The sequence below is a fragment of the Anomaloglossus baeobatrachus genome, chromosome 5 (genome assembly GCF_048569485.1).
Source record: "Anomaloglossus baeobatrachus isolate aAnoBae1 chromosome 5, aAnoBae1.hap1, whole genome shotgun sequence".
Lineage (NCBI taxonomy): Eukaryota > Metazoa > Chordata > Amphibia > Anura > Aromobatidae > Anomaloglossus > Anomaloglossus baeobatrachus.
Genome location: NC_134357.1, coordinates 395,034,534 through 395,060,602, shown reverse-complemented (window position 1 = coordinate 395,060,602; position 26,069 = coordinate 395,034,534). Strand labels below are relative to the sequence as shown.

Below are 26,069 nucleotides of genomic sequence, written 5' to 3'. Positions count from 1 at the left end.
TATATGCTCCAGGACCTCCCAACGCGTTTCATAATTCGCTTACTACTCAGGGGATATGGTCATAAGGGAGCTGAAAAAAGGAGCAACCAGTAGTCAGAATAACAGTTGAACCTATACAAGTAATCTAGCACATATTGTCAAGAGATGTATATCTTTACCTTCACTAACTTGTTCACTAACTTCACTGCACTAACATGTTGGTCAGGAGTGAGCACCAAAATATCAGACAGATCTATAGCAATCTTCTGGGGAGCCACGTGTTTTTGGATACTAGTCTGCCTGCACTGCTGACATGCCTCCAAGCAATGCACCAGGCTGCGCAAAGGTCATCCGATGTGCAAGACCAGTGTATGGCACTAATGGTAACCAGATCTTCCCAGGGCTGATGCAACAGGTATAGAAAACTGGATGGTGCAATAGTAGCCACAGTCAGGAGCAAATAGTGAGTGCAGGGAATATAGTGGCTGCAGCCGAGATAAATAGATAGATATACACACACACACACACAAACTGTATATACACATACGCGGACACTGACAGATGGGGGCCCCCGTGCACGGACAATATATGACGAGATATATATATATATATATAAAATTATATATACACATACATACATATATACACACACACACATATACAAACACCCACCTGTGCCATGGCTCATCTCTGCCGCCACCAACCACCCTTAGGCTCCAACTGGCGCGTTCCGGACCTCAGTCCTTATTCATAGGCGTATAAGTAAGGACTGAGATCCGAAAAGCACCAACAGAGCCTAAGGCTCAGAGTATGCATTTGTGGTACCCCAGTGGCCTGGTTGTCACAGTAGTGTTGCCCCCACAGAGGGGTTAATTCTAAGCCTGGAAGCAAGGGAGGGGTCCCTTGGTCAGTAAGTACCTACACTCTACACAGTTCCTTCTCCGGGCCAGCAGAGGGAGCTCTAAACCTGGTGTTCTGGGGAGCTTCCCAGAAGCTCTGACCTGGGGGAGGAGTTAGAAGAGTGACAGTTGGGAGTTGACCGTTGGAGAGAGAGGAGTTGGAGCCAGGAGTCTGAGGAGAGCAGACCAGTTTTTGCTGAGGTCAGGGAGCAGAGAGAAGCTCGGCCTAGGGGAACTGAGTCTGACAAAGAGGCAAAAAGGAGGAAGACTCTGGGGAGTGGAGCTAAGCCAGCTCACCCCAGAAGGGCACGCTAGAAACCGAACACCGGAGTCCATGGCTGCTCGGGTACTCGAGCACCGGTAGCTAAATCCGGATGGCAGGAGGATTACAAGTCTCCTGGCTCCCACAGACCACCTGAAGGCAAAGCCGCAGATCAGGGACCGGGAGTTACTGTCAGTAAAACAGTACCTGCGACGGCCCGTGCAGCCTGCCATACGGGTGAGAGAAGTACCACAAGTGACAGAGGACAGGGCCTTAGCCTAGCTAACGCAGCGGTGGCCCTGAAAACCAGGAGAGAGCGTAGCGGGTAGGCCTCACACCCACCTGGCCACGGAGGCTTCCCTGACTGCTTCCAGGCTATTTGGACCACCACCATCACCACCTGTACCAGTCTCCCAGGACTTCCTCACCGTTTACCAAGTAAAGTGAAAGGTAACAAAACTGCAGTCGTCTGTTATTGTCCACATTCCTGGCCCTGCACCCTGAAGCCCACCAGTTAGTTGCCCAAAAATAGATTCTCCAACAGTTGCCCCGGGGTCCTGCTCCACCTGTGGGGAGCAAAAATCACCTCAGCTGCGCCGTCATCATCTGCCCCAGGGAATACACAGCGCAGCGGCGGCCCACATAGCCGCAGAACCACAGGTGGCGTCACGAACCTTTACTTTTAACTACAACTCCCATCATCATAATCATCACTCCTTTACTATTGAAAGACACTGACAGGGTCACAGAACCAGGCCACGCCACCGTGACATCACCGGACTAGTCCAGCCCGGTAACGAGTACCCCCCGGCCCTGGAGCTGGGCTCGTCACATTCACATTTTTGTTAGATTTTAATGATTCAAGGAATGCTTTTGTGAAGAACTGATGCCGTATCTATTCAACTATTTCTTACACTGTATACACACATCCAGGGGCGTAACTACCGCGGTCGCAGCGGTCACCATTGCGACCGGGCCCGGCAGGTTAGGGGCCTGCCCTGCAGATCAGCAGCCAGCTCCTTTCTGTGAGAGAGGTGCTGCGCTAATCTGTCACAGATAACGAGGCCACTATATGAACCGCTGCCGTCGCTGACACCGGGCCACCCTGCATGGTGTCAGCGGTGGCATCGGGGCACCCTCCCCAGTCATCGTGCACAGCAATGATAAAGCATAGAGCGGCCGGCGCCGCTCTATGCTTCATCAGCTTCCTCCTGTGCCTGAGCGGTGGACGTCACTCCTCTGCGACTACTGTGCTGAGTGCACAGAGCGTAGGATGGGAGGACGCTGACCAGACCAGCGTGGGAACAAGGACAGAGGTGAGGACGAGCAGCGGTGGAACGAGGAGAGAGGCGAGTACTTGTTTTTTTTTTTTAAAATATAAATTAGTGAGTACACAGCGGCCAGAGGAGGCTGGCTGCATTATTACACACGGAGACCTGTGGGGGCTGGCTGCATTATTACACACGGAGGCCTGGGGAGGCTGGCTGCATTATTACACACGAAGACCTGTGGGGGCTGGCTGCATTATTACACACGGAGACCTGTGGGGGCTGGCTGCATTATTACACACGGAGACCTGTGGGGGCTGGCTGCATTATTACACACGGAGGCCTGGGGAGGCTGGCTGCATTATTACACACGGAGAGCTGTGGGGGCTGGCTGCATTATTACACGCGGAGGCCTGGGGAGGCTGGCTGCATTATTACACACGGAGACCTGTGGGGGCTGGCTGCATTATTACACACGGAGGCCTGGCGAGGCTGGCTGCATTATTACACACGGAGGCCTGGGGAGGCTGGCTGCATTATTACACACGGAGGCCTGGGGAGACTGGATGCATTATTACACACGGAGGCCTGGGGAGACTGGATGCATTATTACACACGGAGGCCTGGGGGTGCTGGCTGCATTATTACATATGGAGGCCTGGGGGGGGGGGGGGGGGAGACTGGCTGCATTATTACACACGGAGGCCTGGGGGTGCTGGCTGCATTATTACATATGGAGGCCTGGGGGGGGGGGGCTGGCTGCATTATTACACATGGAGGCCTGGGGGGGGGGGGGCTGGCTGCGTTATTACACATGGAGGCCTGGGGGGGGGGGCTGGCTGCATTATTACACATGGAGGCCTGGGGGGGGGGCTGGCTGCATTATTACACATGGAGGCCTGGGGGGGGGGGGCTGGCTGCATTATTACACATGGAGGCCTGGGGGGGGGGGGGCTGGCTGCATTATTACACATGGAGGCCTGGGGGGGGGGGGCTGGCTGCATTATTACACATGGAGGCCTGGGGGGGGGCTGGCTGCATTATTACACATGGAGGCCTGGGGGGGGGCTGGCTGCATTATTACACATGGAGGCCTGGGGGGGGGCTGGCTGCATTATTACACATGGAGGCCTGGGGGGGGGGGGGCTGGCTGCATTATTACACATGGAGGCCTGGGGGGGGGGGGCTGGCTGCATTATTACACATGGAGGCCTGGGGGGGGGGCTGGCTGCATTATTACACATGGAGGCCTGGGGAAGCTGGCTGCATTATTACACATGGAGCCTTGGGCAAGCTGGCTGCATTATTACACATGGAGGGCTGGCTGCATTATTATACATGGAGGCCTGGGGGGGGCTGGCTGCATTATTATACATGGAGGCCGGGGGGGGGGGGGGCTGGCTGCATTATTATACATGGAGGCCTGGTGGGGGGGCTGGCTGCATTATTATACATGGAGGCCGGGGGGGGGGGCTGGCTGCATTATTATACATGGAGGCCGGGGGGGGGCTGGCTGCATTATTATACATGGAGGCCTGGGGGGGCTGGTTGCATTAATATACATGGAGGCCTGGGGGTGCTGCATTATTATATGGAGGTCTAAGGGGCTGCATAGTAAACATGAAGGACACCTTATACAAGAACTATAGGGGTTTCATTATACATGGAGGTCACAACATGAAGGACACCTTATACATGAACTAGGGGTGCATTATATATGGAGGAGTATGGGGCTGCATAATACAATATGAAGGTTTATAGGACAGCATTATAATACATATAGGACTATGGGGGCTACATTATACTATATGGAGGACTATGGAGCTTACCTTATACATGGACAATGGGGGTGCATTATAAAACATGGAGGACTATGTGGTGCAGTATAATATATGGAGAACTATGGGGTTAATTATAATACATGGAGAACTACAGGAAATGCATTTTAATACATGAAGGACTATGGAGTTGCGTTCTAATATATGAAGGGTTATGTGGGGCCCCTTATACTACTTGGAAGGCTATGTGGGGGCCATTATAGTATTTGATGAACTATATACAAGGGAGTACAAAGATACAATCAGGGGATGGGAACGTTTTATGCTGAGAGAAAAAGGCTCTTTCCCTCAGCACCCAGCTTCCCCATGCTCTGCTATACATCATGTCTCAGCACCCAGCTTTCTCATGCTCTGGTATGGGAAAGCTGGGTGCTGAGGCAAAGATGTATAGCAGAGCATGGGGAAGCTGGGTGCCGAGGACAAGATGCACATCAGAACATAGGAAAGCTGGGTGCTGATAGAGGGATTTCAGATCATGGGAAATCTGGGTGCTGAGGGTAAGAGCCAAGTGTCAGCGTCATTATCCTGTACCCCAAGTGTCGGTGTACGTGGAGAGGGGGGGCACAGGTCTGAACTTTGCCCATCGAGCTCTAGTTACACCACTGAACACATATAGAAATTATATATATATATATACACACACAGCTCCGCTGGCCTGCTATGAGATTGTATATATATTATATACACGCACACACACACATATAATCTATATCTATCTATATACATATACATACACACACATATATAATCTATATCTATCTATATACATACACATACATACACACACACACACACACACACACTGCAGTGCCATGGCTCATCATTCCCCAGGCTATACTATATAGAATGTGCACAGTATACTGTACACACAGCTGTGCAGTGCCTCCTCTCCCCCCGGCCTGCAATACTCACACACTCAGACTCCTTCCCATCTCTGGCCGCCTCCCCTCTCCTGGTGCCCACTTCCCGGCCTTCGGTTCTGCTGGGCTGCCCAGGCCGCTCTGCGGTGACTACTTTGTCACTCCCGGACTCCTCTTCTTCCTCCTCCTCCTCACTATCCTGGGACGCACGTCTCCTCCGACGCCTCCTGTCCGCCATGTCGGTAAAGAGAGAATCCGCGGGGTTGCTGTAGGAGAACTACATTTCCCGGTGCGCAGTGCGCTCCACTGAACGTTCCATCCGCAAGGAAAGGAAAAATACTACATTTCCCGGCGTGCAATGCAGTGCGAGATGACATATCTCGTGATATCTCAGCATCGTTCTCCCATATTGCTTTGCAGGAATGCAGTCGTGTGGGACTGTGGGTAGCGATTACGTCACGCTGTGGCGGGTTAGCTGAGGTGCGGGTGGTGAGGGGCTTCCATCTTATTTTATCTTTTGTTAGTGTTGCTATGGTAATGGCCCAGGTTGCTATGCGTAAGCACGTTAGTGACGCCATTTTGCAGAATTTTTTTTAAAAAACTCCAGCTCCCAGCTTTCCCTCAGGAGAGTCTGCAGCCACCGGCAGTGTAGTGACGGGATAGCCGTCCTGGAATGATGGAGCTGGTAGAGCAGAGAGCAGCATGCAATACTGCAAAGAGGGAACAATTCCCAAGGGGGTAAAATAGTGAAAAAATGTAATTCCACCATAGGTTTTTTGTGTTCGCTTGTTACCCATTCGGTCTATGGTGAAAATGACAATGAAGCCTGATTCTTCAGGTCAGTGTGATGAGGACGATACCGAAGTGTAGTGTTTTCTTTTCCTTGTCCTTCTTTCAGGTCCAATATGTCCTCCAAACCAGCAGCATTCTCATCTGTACGCCCAAGCCCTGTATAACACTATTCACTAATATAAATGTTAAAAAAGACATAAACCTTGCTGTCCCTATGCTAATTAGGACCTTGACTAGTCACAATCTAATTTCGGCCCCATCAGTGCGCCTTTGATGCCTGATGGACACTTCCCTGCTTCATTAGGCACATTGAACATGACCAGAAGTTCTGCAGACTGTTTATGTACGTAAGGACCAACTGGTCTGGGGAAGTAACCTGACCCATGCTGATACCAGCAAATATTTCAGCTGACTGGGTGTTCTGGACGCACATTGAGCGGAAATGCATTGCGCCAGACAAACCTGCCAGGTCCCTGCGCCACAATACATAGCACCGCTGGCATGTCAGTCAAGGAAAATAGCAGTAATGTTATGCGTTGCCCATAGCAGACACGAAGATGTCAGCAGCCGGCCTCTGCACCTTCTACAGAAGCATTGGAGCAGGGGAAGGTTAGAGGAAGGCGGGTTTTTATGCCTTAAATAACAACTGCAGAATTGGGGAGATATGTACCAGGGAGGGGCCCAGGATGGGTGACATATATACCAGGATGAGGGACATATATACCAGGATGGGGGACATATATACCAGGATGGGGGACATATATACCAGGATGGGGGACATATATACCAGGATGGGGGACATATATACCAGGATGGGGGACATATATACCAGGATGGGGGACATATATACCAGGATGGGGGACGTATATACCAGGATGGGGGACGTATATAAGAGGATGGGGGACGTATATAAGAGGATGGGGGACGTATATAAGAGGATGGGGGACGTATATAAGAGGATGGGGGACGTATATAAGAGGATGGGGGACGTATATACCAGGATGGGGGACGTATATACCAGGATGGGGGACGTATATACTAGGATGGAGGAAATATATACTAGGATGGGGGCGTAAATACCAGTATGGGAGACATATTTACCTGGAAGAGGCCCAGGATGGGGAACATTACTACATAATGGGGGAGCGGGTAACACATATGTCTTTACAGAATTTAGAATGCTACAAGGGCTCATACATCTGTCAGTATGAGGGATATAAATACCAGAATGGGAGACATAAACCCAGAAGAGGCCCAGGATGGGGAACATTACTACATAATTGGGCAGCGGGTAACACATATGTCTTTATAGAATTTAGAATGCTACAAGGGCTCATACATATGTCAGGACGAGGGCTATAAATATCAGGATGGGGGATGAATATACCAGAATGGGGGACATATATACCTGGAAGGGGCCCAAGATGGGGGATAGTAGTAAAGGGACATTACTACATAATGGAGGAAGGGGGTGGGGTAACATGTATGTTTTCTAGAATTTAGAATGCTACAAGGCTGACAACAACATATTTCTGATCAGCATGCGGGGGGGAGTGTGGAGGGCTAGGTCCAAATCATGCATTGGAGCCCATTGGACTCAATAAAAAATAGCCAGAGCTGTTAGTAGCTGATCTCTAGAGGTCCCCCACCGATCTGATGTTGGTGACCTGTTGGAAGGATAGGTGATCAGTGGATATGCCTGGAGCATGCCTTTATGTCCTGAGTGTCCTGTAAATGTATTAAGTCTCATGAAGGGGTTGGTATCCTGAAATGTGTTATCCAGTTCATCGATTGAATGATAATGGAAATATCTTTTATTACTTGAAGCTGGTAGTGCAAAACACTGTGATCAATGTGAAGCATCCGACCAGGATGACAAATTGCTCCATTTTCCTTTGAATCATGCTGGTTGATAGTTGCAGGCAGTTAATAATGGGCAGTCCTGCTCTGTTTGGTGATCTGGATTATTTGGCTCCGCTCACGAAAAAGGGCCAGCTTTTTTGGATGCCAAACAAATCCCTAATTAATAGGTGATCACTTGCAGATGAACTCCATGTAGTCTAATGAGTTTGAAACCTCATCCAGCCATTAACAGTATTTTCTAGGGCGGCTGTACTTGCTTTCGGCTTCATTGGTATCTGAATGCGTTCTTTTTACCCCCAATGAGAGCCATTCCGAGACTGCAAGCGGTTCTCACTTGGATGCCTGCTTTTTGTACCGGATCGGTCACGAGCGATCCATCACTACGGCAGTGGTCATGGCTGGTTATCTGCTCTACAGAAGAAGTCATTTGGTATAAGAAAGCTGGGTGTGTTGTGAGTTCCTCAGAAATCTGCATATACGGTATGAACAGTTTATGGGACCTTTTCCTAGTATAACGCCTAATGTGTAGGGATGATCGAATACTTTAAATATTCGGCTTCGCAAATATTTTCTGAATAGGTCGCCGCTATTCGACTATTCGCTAATATTTGATGCGCAATGTAAGTCTATGAGAAACCCGAATAACAACTATTCGGAACTATTCGGGCTTCCAATAGACTTACATTGCACATCGAATATTTCCATAGCGGCGACCCATTCGGAAAATATTTGCGAAGCCGAATATTTAAGGTATTCGATCATCCCTATTAATGTGTTACTTTTATAATTAATCAAATGGAAGCAAGGGTGGGAGGGCGTGTAGGGGCACGGGAGTGGGAAAAAGGTGCTATAGAAAAGTGCCATACTGGCTCTGTACATATATAAGACTCTGCCATTTGCATGAACCCGTATGTATTCTGGCCCCATGCGGCTAATCAGAACATGTAGAAGGATGGTGATGAACTCTCTTTTTGGATATGTTCACACTGAGTTTTTTCACAAGGATAATCTGTGTGAGCATACGCTTAGGGTGATCGCAGACCCTGTGTATTGCTGCATGTGACTCTGCCCTCCATGGTGCTCAATGACTGCACAATTTCGGCACCAAATCATGTGACCATGAAGCATCACAGGGAATGGAGTACTGGACGCATGCAGTGATATGCAGCATCTGCGATCACATTAAAGACTATTAGCCCCTATCATCCACCCTTCAAAAGTAGGATCTGCTTCCAGCAGTGTTTATGGTACCATTTTCTCAGGATCTGAGCTGGCATTACACTAGCACTAAGGCTACTTTCACACATCCGGTTTGAGCACTGCGGCTCAATCCGGCTGTGAAAACTATGCAACGGATGCGGCGAAAACACCGCATCCTTTGCATAAGCTTTTACATGCGGCCCGTCCGTTTTTTTCCGGTTGCGGCATGCTACTGAGCATGCGCAGTGGAAAAAACCGCATGCGGCGAGCGGATGCGTTTTTTTCCGCATCGCGCCGCATCCGGCCTCCATAGGTATGCATTGAAAAATGCGCCGCAGCGGCCGGATGCGGCGCGATGCGGTGTTTTTTGCCGGAGCAAAAAACGTTGCAGGGAACGTTCGATCCGGCCGCGGCATCGGCTAAATCTGCCGCATGCGGCCAAAACCGGAACGAACGCAAGCCCCTGCGGCACAATACGGCACTAATGTAAGTCTATGCAAAAAAAAACCGCAACCGGCGTTACAAAAGCCGGTTGCGTTTTTTTCTGCAGAACGCCGTATTGTGCCGCAGAGCAAAAATCCGGATGTGTGAAAGTACCCTAAGATAGGACAACCTTGCATTGAGCCTATATTGAGACTCGTACATTTAATGCATTTTCACAATGCTTCAGATGAGTCTTGTAGTGGATATTAAGCTGGCAAAATGGGATTGGATCCTACCACAGAATCTTTGGAATAAGTTTCCCTACTTCTGGTGCTAAATACTGGCCATTGCATGGTAACCTGAGTATGGATATTGTCCCACAATGCAAGCTCAAGTGGGGGCAAATGCTGGTAGCCGTCCAGTATGCCCTTACCCCATCAGGTGGGCATGGCTTTTATAAACATGTGTTGTGTGGGACCTGCCCTAACGCCTGAATCATATGCTATAAAGCACCAGATTTATCAAAGCTTAGTATTTTGGGGTTAAAAGTTTTTTAAAAGTCACATAGTTTTTGCCACATTTTGAGTCTATGCTAACATGTGACTTTTGGCATTCTCATGGCATTTTCGCTCCACTCTGACAAAGTGGGTAGAACTGCAGTGGGTCGGGGGATGTGGAGACTGCTGCTTGTTAAGTTTATTACAAGCGGTGGCCTTCGCTAAACTACAAATCCTACGGTACTCCAGCAAAGACTGGCCAGGCACTCAGAGGTGTAAAGGCCGCTTTACACGATACAACATCGCTAGCAATTGCTAGCGATGTCGAGCGTGATAGCACCCGCCCCCATCGTACATGCGATATCGTGTGATCACTGCCATTGCGAACATTATCGCTACGGCAGCGTCACACGCACATACCTGCTCTGCAACGTCGCTGTGACCGGCGAACCGCCTCCTTTCTAAGGGGGGCGGTTCGTTCAGTGTCACAGAGACGTCACAGCAGCGTCACCGAACCGCCACCCAATAGAAGCGGAGGGGCGGAGATGAGCGGGACGTTACATCCCGGCCACCTCCTTCCTTCCTCACTGCGGCCGGCCGCAGGTAAGGTGAGGTTCCTCGTTCCTGCGGTGTCACACACAGCGATGTGTGCTGTCGCAGGAACGACAAACTACTTCGTACACTGAGCAGCAGCGATATTCGAGAATAGGGGGGCATGTCACCGATGAGCGATTTTGACCGTTTTTGTGACGATTCAAAATCGCTCATAGGTGTCACACGCAACGACATCACTAAAGCGACCGGATGTGCGTCACAAATTCCGTGACCCCAACGAGATCGCTTGAGCGATGTCGCAGCGTGTCAAGCGGTTTTAAGGCATTCATCTGAAGCTTCTGATTTATGAAATGGTATACATCAGTATATCTCCTCATCAAGACAATGATGGTGTTCATCAATCTGGCCCAATGTGTCTAACTTGAAGAGCCTATAACAGACTTGGGTGTAGGTTTTACATGTGTTATGTTTTTGATTGATTGCTCTCAGTGAGAGAAACAAAATTAAAATTTTGTAGTTGTGATACCTTGTAATGTCTTTGTTGTGACGCTATTCACTACCCACAAACGAGCCGAAAGGAAGGGTAGTCAAACCTTCAGGGGTCGGATACCAAGAGAGCACATCAAGAACTAAGGGAAAAGACAACGGCATATGTTACGGTTTGGGGCTAAAATAGCAGGAGGATAGTCAAGCAAAGCAAAGAGGCAAAGCAAATGGATGGTCAGAGGAGGTCCAAGGTCTGGCAGTAATAGATCAAAACACAGAGCACAGATAAACAAGGCCAACATGCACTGATGAGCAAATCCTACAACTGGCAGTGATCTGGGACTGACTGTTCAGCTAAGGGTACCGTCACACTTTAGCGATGCTCCAGCGATTCCACCAGCGATCTGCCCTGGTCAGGATCGCTGGTGCATCGCTACATGGTCGCTGGTGAGCTGTCAATCAGGCAGATATCACCAGTGACCAGCCCCCAGTGACGCATGGAAGCGATGCTGCGCTTGGTAACTAAGGTAAATATCGGGTAACCAAGCGCTTGGTTACCCGATATTTTCCTTGGTTACCAGCGCACACCGCTTAGCGCTGACTCCCTGCACTCGTAGACAGAGTACACATCGGGTTAATAAGCAAACCGCTTTGCTTATTTACCCGATGTGTACTCTGGCTACGTGTGCAGGGAGCCGGCACTGGCAGCCTGAGAGCGGCGAACGCTAGTAACCAAGGTAAATATCGGGTAACCAAGCAAAGCACTTCACCTTGGTCACAGATAAAAGATTGATAAAGATATTTACCTTGGTTACAGCTTACCGCAGGCTGCCAGAAGCCGGCTGCCTGCACATTCAGATCGTTGCTCTCTCGCTCTCAAACACAGCGATGTGTGCTGCACAGTGGGAGAGCAACGTCCAAAAAATGAACCAGAGCAGTGTGTGTAACGAGCAGCGATTTCACACCAGGGGCCAAATGCTCAGTGTCACACACAGCAAGATCGCTAATGAGGTCACTGGTGCGTCCCAAAAACCGTGACTCAGCAGCGATCTCGCTATGTGAGAAGTACCCGTAAGTAGTTTATTTTTGTTTACATTTTATCCCTTTCTTGTAAGTAATATAGTTTTACAATTGCACCGTATAGTAATTTTGGCCAACATCGTTTAGTAATGTCCCCCATCCTATTCCCCTTCTTGAAGTAATGTTCCAATTTTTATCCCCATTCTATAGTAATGTACCCATCCTTGTGCCCATCCTGTAGTAATGTGCCCATCCTTGTCCCCTTTTACAAATTTGCCCCATCCTTCTCACCATCCTATAGTAATCTGCCCCATCCTCTAGTAATGTGTCCCCTCCTTGACCACATCCTGTAGTAATGTGCCCCATACTTGTTCCCATCCTGTAGTAAGTGCCCCATCCTGTAGTAATGTGCCCAATTTTGTCCCCTTTTACGAATGTGCCCCACCTTTGTCCCCATTCTGTAGTTATGTGCCCGTCTATGTCCCCTTTTACTAATGCGCCCATGCAGGTTCTCTTCTTGTAGTAATGTGCCCTTTACTGATCCTCTTCTTGTTGCAATGTCTCATTCTGGTCCCCTACTGTGCCATTCTACACACACACACACACACACACACACACGCAATGTCACATTCTGGTCCCCTATTGTGCCATTCTACACACACACTAGCAATGTCCCATCCTAGTCCTCTATTGTGTCATTCTACACACACACACACACACACACACACACACACTAACAAGGTCCCATCCTGGTCCCCTATTGTGCCATTAAACAAACACACACATTCTCCTTACACATTCTCCTCACCTGTCCTCCGTTCTCTCGGCGTTCTCTTCCTTGCCTCTTGCGGCCTGCATGGGAATCAGACTAGTTCCCTGGATCAACACCCAATCACAGAGTCCATTGCACATAACCGGTAATATCATATTATATTTTTCAAGAAAGGCATCGAGGCCTCTCATAAATTTTAGTTATGAATCAACCAATACAACATCATGTGGCAAGAGAGTTCCATAGTCTCACTGCTCTTACAGTAAAGAATCAGCATCTGTGATTATGATTAAACCTTCTCTCCTCTATATATAGTGGATGCCTCCTTGTCTCCTTCGCAGACCTAGGTGTAAAAAGATCTTTAGAAAGGTCTCTGTGCTGTATATGGAGACCAGCAAAATGAGAAGGGCCACACATAACAATGACTGGGGGCTAACCCCACACGTATTGTTTATTGTCCAGCATTATTGACTTTACTGGGGTTCCAGCAGTGGCGTAACTAGAGTTTAATGGGCCCTGGTGCAAACTTTGGACCTGGGCCCCCCCCCATCCACGTACACCGACACTTGGGGTACAGAATAATGACACTAAAGCGGGCTTTACACGCTACGATATTTCTAGCAATTGCTAGCGATATCATACGCAAAAGCACCTGCCCCCGTCGCACATGCGATATCATGTGATCGCTGCCGCATCGAACATTATCGCTATGGCAGCGTCACACGCACTTACCTGGTCGTCGTCGTCGCTGTGACTGCCGAACAATCCCTCCCTCAAGGGGGAGGTGCGTTCTGCGTCACGGCGACGTCACTAAGCGGCCGGCCAATCAAAGCAGAGGGGCGGAGATGAGCGGGACTAACATCCCACCCACCTCCTTCCTTCCTCATTGCCGGTGGACGCAGGTAAGGTGAGGTTCCTCGCTCCTGCGGTGTCACACACAGCAATGTATGCTGCTGCAGGAACAAGGAACAACATCTATAAACAACCATTAACAATTTTTGGTTTTAGGAACACCTCTCCTTGGTGAACGATTTTCACCACTTTGGAGGACGTTTAAGGTCGCTGGTAAGTGTTACACGCTGCGATACCGTTAATGACGCCGGATGTGCGTCACTAACTATGTGACCCCGACGATAAAACATTAACGATATCGTAGCGTGTAAAGCCCCCTTTACACTTGGGGTACGGGATAATCACGCTGACACTTGTCTCTTACCAACAGCACCCAGATTTCCCATGATCTGAAATCCCTCTATCAGCACCCAGCTTTCCTATGTTCTGATATCCATCTTGTCCACGGCACCCAGCTTCCCCATGCTCTGCTATACAACTTTCCCTCAGCACCCAGCTTTCCCATATCAGAGCATGGGAAAGCTGGGTGCTGAGAGAAGATGCATAGCAGAGCATGGGAAAGCTGGGTGCTGAGAGAGCCTTTTTCCCTCAGCACAAAACATTCCCATCCCTTGCTTGTATCTTTGTCACCCCCTCGTACATAGTTCTGCAAATACTATAATGGCCCCCACATAGTCTTCCATATAATATAAAGGGTCCCACATAACCCTTCATATATTAGAATGTACCTCCATAGTCCTCCATGTATTATAATGCATTTCCCATAGTTCTCCATGTATTATACTGCACCACATAGTCATCCATATATTATAATGCACCTCCATAGTCCTCCATATATTATATGCACCCCCATAGTCCTCCATATATATAAAGTAGCCCTCCAATTATTATAATGAATTTCCCATAGTTCGCCATGTATTATTATTCACTTTGTAGTTCTCCATATATTATACTGCACCACATAGTCCTCCATGTTTTTAAAGCACCCCCATAGTCCAAGTATAAGGTAGCCTCCATATATTATAATGTAGCCCACATAGTCCTATATTTATTACAATGCAGCCCCTTAAACCTTCATATTGTATTATTCAGCCCCATACTCCTTCATGTATAATGCACCCCTATATTCCATGTATAAGGTGTCCTTCATTTTGTATTATGCAGCCCCATAGACCTCCATGTATAATGCAGCCCCAGAGACCTCCATGCATGTATGATGCAGCCCCATAGACCTCCATGCATATATAATGCAGCCGCATAAACCTTTATATATAATGCACCCCTATAGTCCATGTATAAGGAGTCCTTCATGTTTATTATGCAGCCCTCCCTAGGCCTCCATATATAATGCAGCCCCCCCAGGCCTCCATGTATAATGCAGCCCCCGAGGCCTCCATGTTAGCGGTGCGTGCCGCTCAATGCTTTGCCATTGCTGTGTGCGATGATGGGGGAGGGGGCCCGGTGTCAGCTGCTGCGGAACCAAGTCATATAGCGGTTGCGTGGTTTTCGACAGAACAGCGCAGCTCCTTTCTCACAGAGAGGAGCTGGCTGCTAATCTGCAGGGCTGCCACGGGCCCCTAACCTGCCGGGCCCGGTCGCAATGGCGAGTCCTGCAACCGCGGCAGTTACGCCCCTGGTGGAAAGTAAGTATTTAGACATCTAAAATCATGCAAGATCTCTGGCTCTCACAGACCTGTAACTTCTTCTTTAAGAGGCTCTTCTGTCCTCCACTCATTACCTGTAGTAATGGCACCTGTTTGAAATTGTTATCAGTATAAATGACACCTGTCCACAACCTCAAACAGTCACACTCCAAACTCCAGGCCGCACCGCCCTTCTCCACACAACCACCACCGCAGCCAGCACTGCCCCCACCGTTGCCAGAGCAACCCCCACCACAGCCAGCACAACGCCCATTCTCCACCTCCCGGTAAGCTACATTTGCATAAGATGCACCCCTCATTTTCCTCCTAAATTTCTGGGAAGAAAAGTGCGTCTTATAAACCGAAAAATACGGTATACATGGGAGTGAAGATACCATATGTGCACTAATATCCACGATTCCTAGAATACCTTTCAAATATTATTTTTTAATTTATTGGACTATAAACAGATATCATTTCCTAAAATGACAAACAAGAAAATATTACGATGAAGAAACTTATCGCTTAAAGGGGTGATCCAGAAATGTAGCTATTTTTTTTTCTAATGTGGCTTACTAGCTACCGTACCTGCCTGTTCTACCTGGCAATGATCTCTGCCGACTCAGGTGGGGACTCTGCTTCTTTTCATCTCACGTCAACTGGGCATGAGCTCTGTATAACTGCTAGATCTGCAGCAGAAAAAACAAACAACTCAGTAAGTGACACATACATCGCTGGAATCAGGATCTCTGCCCCCACATTATGCTGCTCTCAGATGAGGGAGCAAAAACCTGGTTACAGATTCCCTCTAAAGCACCCCTTCAATATTTTTTTATTGCACCACTAGCTTTAAAGGGAACCTGTCAGGTGCAATGTGCATACCTCCCAACCGTCCCGGATACAGCGGGACAGTCCCTCTTCTGAGCCTTTGATCCCGGGTCCCGCCCGTGAGGCTGTTTGTCACGGCTCCACCCACCCACTGTAGCCCCGCCTCGCTGTTTCTCCCTTCTACTATTCATTACAGAGCCGAGCGAGCACCTACTCCTGTGACTGCTGCTGAGGTATGAATCACCCCCTGCAGCAGAGCGACCCCCCTGCAGCAGAGCGACCCCCCCCTGCAGCAGAGCCCCCCCCTGCACCAGAGCCGACCCCCCCCAGTCCCGGAGCCTGCGTTTGTCTGCAGCTGTTCTCTGACTCCCCCTGTGCGGCTTCTCACTGCTGCAGACACGCGGGGAATCAGGAAGCTGAGGAGACCGTGCAATCAGCACTTCTCTCTCCTGCAGATAGCACTGGCAATAACCTATGCAGAGTGACATCTGCAGGCTTCTATTACCGATCAGTGGTCTCCTGCCTGTGGAGCAGAGCTGCTGGGTCCTAGCTTCCCAACAGCTTCAGCTCTGCTTTATCCTGGCTCCTCTACCAGTTAAAGGGAACATGTCAGCAGAAATTTCACAATAAAAATAAAAGATTCCCCTCTGCAGCTCCTGGGCTGCATTCTGGAAAGGTTCCTGTTGTTATTGTGCCCCCTTTGAGACCTACAAAAATACTTTATGAAGTCTTACCTTTTTGTATGCAAATGTGTTTTTATGGTCACGGGGGCGGGCTGTCTGGCGTCCGTTATTCCCCCTCCTGCCGCTTTACGCAGTCCCCCATTGCTCATTTACATACACAAGAACGCCTTCCTCATGTAACTGTCCTCCCGAAGTTTTGCGCATGTGAACGCTTTTTCAGGTGATTGCGCAGGCACGAGATTATGGGCGGCGCTGTGATTGTCATCAACAGCGTTAACCAAGTACCCGCCCATAATCTCGTGCCCGCACTTTTCCCTCTGACTCCACCGTTATGCGCAAGTGCAGGCCATATGAACCATGTTACCTATTACTGCTTGCACGAGATTATGGGCAGGTACTTGGATGACTTTGCTGATGACAATCACAGCGCCGCCCATAATCTCGCGCCCATGATAATAGGTAACGTGGTTCATATGGCCAGTGCTTGCACATAACGGTGGAGGCAGAGTGAGAAGCGCGGGCACGAGATTATGGGCGGGTACTTGGATGACGCTGCTGATGACAATCACAGCGCCGCCCATAATCTCGCGCCTGCGCAATCACCTCAAAAGCGTTCACACTTTGCACAGTGCTTACTCCCGCGAGAGTGGCACTGGGCATGCACAAAACTTCAGGAGGACAGTTACATGAGGAAGGCGTCCTCATGTATGGAAATGAGCAATGGGGGACGGCGTACAACGGCAGGAGGGGGAATAACGGACGCCAGGCAGCCCGCCCCCGTGACCATAAAAACAGATTTGCATACAAAAAGGTAAGACTTCATAAAGTATTATTTTAGGTCTCAAAGGGGGCACAATAGCAACAGGAACCTTTCCAGAATTCATCCCAGGAGCTGCAGAGGGGAATCTTTTATTTTTTTTGCTAAATTTCTGGTGACAGGTTCCCTTTAAAGGGAACCTATCAGGTGCAATCTGCACTCAGCCAGGAGCAGTTCTGGGTGTATATTGCTAATCCCTCCCTAACTGTCCCTGTATACACTAGCATAGATAAAGGCATCTATAGAAAAAGTATTTTTAAAGAGCTTATATCTTATGCTAATTAGCGCGGGGACTAGTCCCAAGGGCGTTACTTCACTTGGCTAGTCGGCTCATATAGCGTGTTAGTACTCACACAGGGGCGTAATAACATGCTAACATGCTATGCGAGCCGACTAGCCAAGTGAAGTAACGCCCTTGTGACTAGTCCCCGCGCTCATTAGCATAAGATATAAGATCTTTAAAAATATTTGTTCTTGATCTCTTTATCTATGCTAGTGTATACAGGGACGGTTAGGCAGGGATTAGCAATATACACCCAGAACTGCTCCTGGCTCTGAGTGCATATTGCACCTGACAGGTTCACTTTAAAGGGAACCTGTCACCAGATTTGGGGCCTATAAGCTGCGGCCACCACCAGCGGGATCTTATGTACACATTCTAACATGCTGCATACCTCCCAACCGTCCCGGATACAGCGGGACTTTCACGCTTTACGTTGTTTGTCCCGTTGCCACGGGCGGGACGGCCGGCTCCCGGGCTCCGCCCACCCACTCTCTCTCCGCCTCCCTGCTTTTCCCTCCTACCATCCTAGTAGACGTGGCATAGAGAGGAGCGCTGCCTGTGCTGCTGCTGGTACAGTAAACTAATCTCCCCAGCGCTGATTTCCCTCCCTCCCCCCTCACCCCCTGCCGCCTGTCTGTGCGGGCGCCCCCCTGCCGCCTGTCTGTGCGGGCGCCCCCCTGCCGCCTGTCTGTGCGGGCGCCCCCCTGCCGCCTGTCTGTGCGGGCGCCCCCCTGCCGCCTGTCTGTGCGGGCGCCCCCCTGCCGCCTGTCTGTGCGGGCGCCCCCCTGCCGCCTGTCTGTGCGGGCGCCCCCCTGCCGCCTGTCTGTGCGGGCGCCCCCCTGCCGCCTGTCTGTGCGGGCGCCCCCCTGCCGCCTGTCTGTGCGGGCGCCCCCCTGCCGCCTGTCTGTGCGGGCGCCCCCCTGCCGCCTGTCTGTGCGGGCGCCCCCCTGCCGCCTGTCTGTGCGGGCGCCCCCCCCGCCGCCTGTCTGTGCGGGCGCCCCCCTGCCGCCTGTCTGTGCGGGCGCCCCCCTGCCGCCTGTCTGTGCGGGCGCCCCCCTGCCGCCTGTCTGTGCGGGCGCCCCCCTGCCGCCTGTCTGTGCGGGCGCCCCCCTGCCGCCTGTCTGTGCGGGCGCCCCCCTGCCGCCTGTCTGTGCGGGCGGCCCGCCGCCTCATTGTGCGGGCGGCCGGCCGCCTCTCTCTGCGGGCGGCTGGCCGCCTCTCTGTGCGGGCGGCCCGCCGCCTGTCTGTGAAGGCGGCCGGCCGCCTGTCTGTGAAGGCGACCGGCCGCCTCACTGTGGCTGCCTGCGTGTCCGTGCTGGAGGCCCGCCGGCTGCCTGCGTGTCCGTGCTGGAGGCCCGCCGGCTGCCTGCGTGTCCGTGCTGGAGGCCCGCCGGCTGCCTGCGTGTCCGTGCTGGAGGCCCGCCGGCTGCCTGCGTGTTTGTGCTGAATGGGTGTGGATGGGGAGTGGATATGGGCGTGACTGTGAAATGGGTGTGGTTAGGGGGCGTGGCCTAAAAATTTGCCGCGGCGCGCTACGCGCGCCGCAAACTTTGTCCCTCTTTTCCTTCTTTAAAAGTTGGGAGGTATGAATGTGCACCCAGAACCACGAGCACTTAGACCAGTGGCGTATCTAGAGTTTGATGGGCCACAATGCAAAATTTGGACATGCCCTCCCCCCCCCCCCCTCCTACCGTACACCGACACTCTGGATACAGGATAATTAAACCGACACTCAGGTTACAGAATAATGACGCTGACACTTGGCTCATTCCCTCAGCACCTAGCTTTCCCATCTGAAATCCCTCTTTATAGCAGAACCCAGCTTACCTATGTTCTGATATCCATCTTGTCCTCAGCATGCACCTTCCCATGCTCTGTTCTACATCTTTACCTCAGCACCCAGCTTTCCCTTGATATAACAGCATCGAAAAGCTGAGTGAAAGTGGTTTAGCAAGAGCATGGTAAATCTGGGTGTTGAGATAAAGAGCCTCTTTCACCCGGCTTTCCCATCCCATGCTTGTATCTTTGTCACTCATCCTTGTATATATGTCCCATTCTGGTACATATGAGCTACATAACGCCGCACACAGTCAAAAGAATGTAATGATTATACTCACCTTCCCTCTGCTGCCCTAGTGCGTGGTGTTCTCTTCTGATACAGTTTTTCCACAAGCAATCATATACCCCTACAGAAAAACACACACTGTATACTGTACATACACAATATTACATGCATAGTATACTGTGCACAATATTACATTCACTGTATACCATATACACACTTATATACACACTGATATACACTATATATTACCCACATACACACTGATATACACTATATACTACTCACATACACACTATATACTACCAACATACACACTGATATACACTATATACTGCATATACACTATTACATGTACTTACCTATGCAGACGTCAGTCTCCAGGAGCAGAAGCGTATCTATGGGGGGGATGGCAAGGCATATGCCCTGGGCGCAGCTGTCAGGGGGCGCTATCGGCCCGCCTGATGCAGCGGTCTGAGTCTCATCTTATCTTGTCACCCCTGTAGTGAGCGCAGGCTATTCTGAGTTCCGGCTATATCTTTAAGACGTGAGGACAATTGAATTGCCGGTGATGACTTCCGGGTCAGAGAGACGGCTGTAACGTGATCAGGTCAACTGATCACACTGCTGACTCGGAAGTCAGGGCCGCAGCACGGAGGTGGCAGAGAGTGTCGGTGATAAGTGCTCAAGTGTGGGACTGAAGACACCACCGAAAAGGAACATTATCAGTGAGGGGGCGAGGTATCTATGGACACAGAATGGGGTGGGGTGGGGAGACGGAACTATCTGTGGACACACTATGTGGAGACGAAGGGTGGGGAGGGGGCAGTATCTATAGAAACAGTACTGGGGAGAGAGGGTGGGGAGAGAGAACTATCTGTGGACATACTATGGGGGGACAGAGGGTGGGGAGGGGGTAGTAGCTATAGACACAGTATGGGGGAGAGAGGATGGGGAGAGGGAACTATCTGTGGACACACTATGGGCAGACAGAGGGAGGGGAGAGGGCAGTATCTATAGACAGTATGGGGTAGAGAGTGTGGTTAAAGGGAACTATGTGTGGACACACTATGGGGGGACAGAGGGTGGGGAGGGGCTAGTAGCTATAGACACAGTATGGAGGAGAGAGGGAACTGTCTGTAAACACAGTATGGTGTGATGAGAGGATAGGGAGGGGGAAGTATCTTTGGACACAGTATGGGGAGATAGAGGATGAGCGGTGATGTATACAAACATAGTATCGGGAGAGATGGTGAGGCATGATGTATACAGACATAGTATAGGGAGAGAGGGTGAGGGGTGATGTATATGTACATAGTATAGGGGGTGAGGGGTGATGTATGGGGAGAGACAGTGAGGGGGGATGTATGCAGACCGTATAGGGAGTGAGGGGGGAATGTATACAGACATATTATGTGGAGCGATTGGGGGAATGTACACGGACATAGTATCGGGAGCAAACGGGAAAGAAATTTTGAGAATAAAGAGCGACATGGTATAGGGAGTGAGGAGTAAAAGTATATCAACACACAGGAGCTAGTGAGGAGACAGTAAGGGATGAGAAAAATGTAAGGAGATACAGAATAGAGATTGGGTAGTAACGGGTGGAGCGGTATGGAGAGGAAGTACAGTATGAGACCATAGCGAGGAGGGGTGAGTTATGAGAGAGCACAGTATAAAGACTGGGCAGAGTAAGGGTACACAGTGTAAAGGACAGTGTGAAGAGTGGGCTATGTATGGAAAGGAGATGGCAGTGTGGGGGGCATGTACCATAAGAGGGACAGTATGTGGGTCATATATTGTGCAGTGAGGGGCCATTATTTATTCTAGGGCACAGTGTAGGGCAGATATTTTTTTGACACAGTAGACCCCTCCCTTCTACTACAAATTCTCTCATCTCTGGGCATCACAGACTTGGCCCTAACCTGAATCTCCTCATTAGTGTTGAGCCACCCCCCTAGTGTTCGAGTTTGGTTCGTCGAACGGTGTATCAGTTCAGCGAACGTTTGATGAACACTTTCGAACCCCATTGAAAACAATGGCAGGCAAACACAAACACATAAAAACACATTATACAAATACACATACAGTTAATAAACATTGCCATTATACTTACAGGTCCCCGCGACGCGTCCTGCACTCTGTCTCCTGCTGCTTTTCCTTCCGATCATCGCTGCGCCCTCCCAGTAACCAGGACTGATGATAGGACCTTCCGTGACGTCGTCATAGCAGGTGACCAGTCACGTGTCTATTATCTCATTGGCTACAGACTGGTCACATGGCTAGATGTTATGCTAGGTCCTGTCAGTGCATCTCTCCGGTACGTGGTGCTTGTTTGAGGATCTCCGTGTACCGGCGAGATGCTTGGGCACACGCTTGGCTCCTCGTTCCTGCATGGCGGCGCTCTTTACAGAGTCAGCCCACATGCAAGGACTGGATGCCACATCCGGTGAATGGCGGCACCGGGAATCACGTCACCGTTGCTATAGTAACCCGCCTGTCAGATTACTATTTCAACGGTGGCAGCGGTGACGTCATCGCTTACAACCCACAGTCTCTGCTAACTCACTGAGTGATTAGACTGCACGGGAGCAGCAGCGTCTTCCTCCCATGCAGTGCTGTCTGATGTAGCAGAGCTGCATGGGTTGAAAGAGAAAGAAGACAGAAGACCAGGATCGTGGAGGAGTGAGAGGGAGTAATAAACATGGAGTCTCTAAGTGTGTCTGTGTATTTATTCTATTAAAGTATTTTTTCACTGTGTGGTATCTCTTTTTTTAACCCATTATTGGAGATTCTTAATGGCCGGGTCAAACTTGCCTGACAAGAATCTCTGGCTTAATACTAGCTAGTAAAACAAAGCTAGTATTAACCCATTATTACCCTGCGAGCCAGCCGTCACCAGGACAGCTGGAAGAATTGGATACAGCGCCAGATGATGGCGCTTCTATGAAAGCACCATTTTCTGGGGCGGCTTCGGACTGCAATTCGCAGCAGAGGGGCCCAGAAACCTTGGGCAAACCTTTGCTGCGGATTCCAATCCCCAGCTGCCTAGTTGTACCTGGCTAGACACAAAAATGGGGCGAAGCCCATGTCGTTTTTTTTTTTTATTATTATTTCATGAAATTCATGAAATAATTAAAAAAAGGGTTTTCCTATATTTTTAGTTCCCAGCCGGGTACAAATAGGCAGCTGGGGGTTGGGGGCATAGCCCACATAATTTTTTTAGTGGGCAAAAAACTCCTGCATACAGTCCTGGATGGAGTATGCTGAGCCTTGTAGTTCTGCAGCTGCTGTCTGCTCTCCTGCATACACTAGTGAATAGAGCATGCTGAGCCTTGTAGTTCTGCTACCCCTGTCTCTCCCTCCAGCATACAGTCCTGGATGGAGGATGCTGAGCCTTGTAGTTCTGCAGCTGCTGTCTCCTCTCCTCCATACAGACAGACAGCAAACCACAGCTGCAGAACTACAAGGCTCAGCATACTCCATCCAGGACTGTATGCAAGAGTTTTTTGCCCCCCCCCCCCAAAAAAAATTATGTGGGCTTCGCCATATGTTTGTATGCTAGCCAGGTACAGCAGGTAGCTACGGGCTGCCCCCAACCCCCAGCTGCCTATTTGTACCCGGCTGGGAACCAAAAATATAGAGAAGGCCTTTTTTTTTTTTTTAATTATTTCATGAATTTCATTAAATAATTAAAAAAAAAATGACGTGGGCTTCGCCCAATTTTTGTGTCCAGCCAGGTACAACTAGGCAGCTGGGGATTGGAATCCATAGCGCAGGGTGCCCAAGCTTTCTGGGCACCCCTGCTGCGAATTGCAGTCTGCAGCCGCCCCAGAAAATGGCGCTTACATAGAAGCGTCATCTTTTGGCGCTATATCCAACTCTTACAGCTGCCCTGGTGACGAGTGGCTCGCTGGGTAATAATGGGGTTAGGGCTAGCTGTATATTATCAACTGGCCCTAAGCCAGAAATTCATGGTGTCACGCCAATATTAGACATGGCCACCATGAATTTCTAGTACAGATGAAAAAAAAACACAACACACAGAAAAATATTTTTATTAAAAATAAAACACAACACAATTAGTGACTCCATCTTTATTGAAATAAAGAACCCCCCTGCAGTAATCCTGGGTCAAGGGTCCTGCACCGTCCAATCCGGATCCAATATCATCTGATCAGTTTGCTGGAAGGCAAAGCGATCAGATGATGTGTCAGGTTCAAGGGCCTGAATCACATGACACAGCAGCTGATTGTATAAACGGCTTTTTTTTACAATCAGCTGATGCATCTGTGCAAAAAAAAACCAAACTACACACTTCTGTGCAGACTCCTGTCTGACAGCATCAGCTCATAGTTTAGCCGACCGGGTGGTAAAAAGCTGGCCTCACCGCTCGACTTATAGTGTCAGCTGATTCCGTCAGGTGACCGCATCAGCTGATCATCGCCAGGTCTGAGAGAGAAGAAAGAGAGAGGAGAGAGAGAGAAGAGAGAGCAATGCAGCCTCATTCCGTGAACTGCTCTGATTTTAGAGGTGTGTCCCGTGACTCACAGCTGATGTCTGGCTCCTCCCCTCAGTGCATAATTAAATTTAAATTATAAATAAATTAAATTCTTTACCGGGACGGCCGGGAGTCAAACTCATGAACTAATTCTCCTTAGGCAGTAGCTCTACCCATTGAGCCACTGTCTGTAATGAAAAGCATAGGAAGCTTTGGTAATCTTGACCTCTGTATTGCAGTAGAGAATCCAGAAGTAGATTATTCAGCTACAAGGATGGATGGAGGGAGGGATGGATGGATGGATGGAGAGAGGGATGGATAGATGGAGGGATGGATGGAGGGATGAATGGAGGGAGGGATGGATGGATAGAGGGATGTATGGAGGGATAGAGGGGAGGGGAGGGATGGAGGGAGGGATGAAGGGGGAGATGAATAGATGGAGGGAGGGAGAGATGAATGGAGGGATGGATGGAGGGATAGATGAATGGATGGGGGAGGGATGGATGGAGGGAGGGATGGATGAATGGAGAGATGGAGGGAGGGATGAATGGATGGAGGGAGGGAGGGATGAATGGATGGAGGGAGGGAGGGATGGATGGATGGGCAAACACCGGCACTATCGCACTCATCACCGCACACACACAGGCACTATCGCCCCAATCATCACCGCACACACAGGCATTACATCAGTGACGTCCCCGCTGACAGCGCGGTTCACTTCAGTTCCTACGTGCATCTGACACAGAGCGCTCGTGTTCTACTGCCGCTCCTGTCAGCTTCATGTAGCAGAGCTGATAGCGTCGTGGGACCTCTGTGGATTACATCGGACCTGCAGGGGTATTTGGGGATTTTAATAAAATTGTGAAAGAGGGTTCTTTTTTTATTTTTATTCCAAATAAAGGATTTTTCGTTGTGTTTATTTACTTTCACTTACAGGTTAATCATGGAAGGTATCTCTGGGAGACGCCTGCCATGATTAACCCCTTATTACCCCGATTGCCACCGCACCAGGGCAATTCGGGATGAGCCGGGTAGAGTCCCGGGACTGTCGCATTTAATGGATGCGGCAATTCCGGGCGGCTGCTGGCTGATATTGTTAGGGTGGTGGGCTCCCCATAACGTGACGCTCCCCATCCTGACAATATAAAAAAAGCAACAATAAGAGGATAATGTCCTCCAAAAATCAAGTATTACTCACAGCAAGTTGGGCTGCAGTGTGTACATCGCCCTGGCCAAAAACTGATGCTCTAGCAGGATACAGCTAAACCCCCACTAAGTGGAGGCACCACAGGTGCAGGAGAAGCAGATCACACACACACCTTCATGGAATGGAGGGGAGGTGACTGCTAGATGATAAAACTGCACACAAGTGGCTTGCATAGAGCGCTGTTCGCATGCAGATGACACAGTCACAAACCCGCAGCCTATTAGGTAACGCCCTTCTATTAGATCAGGCGGGCTGCCAAGCCGTACTCCACTGTATATCATGCACGGACAGACACTCTACAATGCAAGGCCCAACAGAAAGGGGCCTGGCTGTATCCTGTACAAACAAAAAAATATGAGGTTTTTGTTGGTATTTATGGCCATAAAACGTAAGCCTACACCCTCGTCAAGGGACCTCATGTCTGTAGGTCCCTACACTAAATATAAAAAAAGCAACAATAAGAGGATAATGTCCTCCAA

At 49.8% G+C, this 26,069-nt stretch overlaps 1 protein-coding gene across 1 annotated transcript in view; it reads right to left on the bottom strand.

The window, feature by feature from the left end:
* Window positions 1-5,482, bottom strand: part of CASC3 (CASC3 exon junction complex subunit) — a 56,749-nt gene extending 51,267 nt beyond the window's left edge. The window contains exon 1 of the mRNA XM_075350145.1: window positions 5,159-5,482. Coding sequence (XP_075206260.1) covers window positions 5,159-5,344 — 186 coding nt within the window. The 5' untranslated portion in view covers window positions 5,345-5,482. The remainder of the gene's footprint in view (window positions 1-5,158) is intronic.
* Between the last annotated feature and the right edge of the window lie 20,587 nt (window positions 5,483-26,069).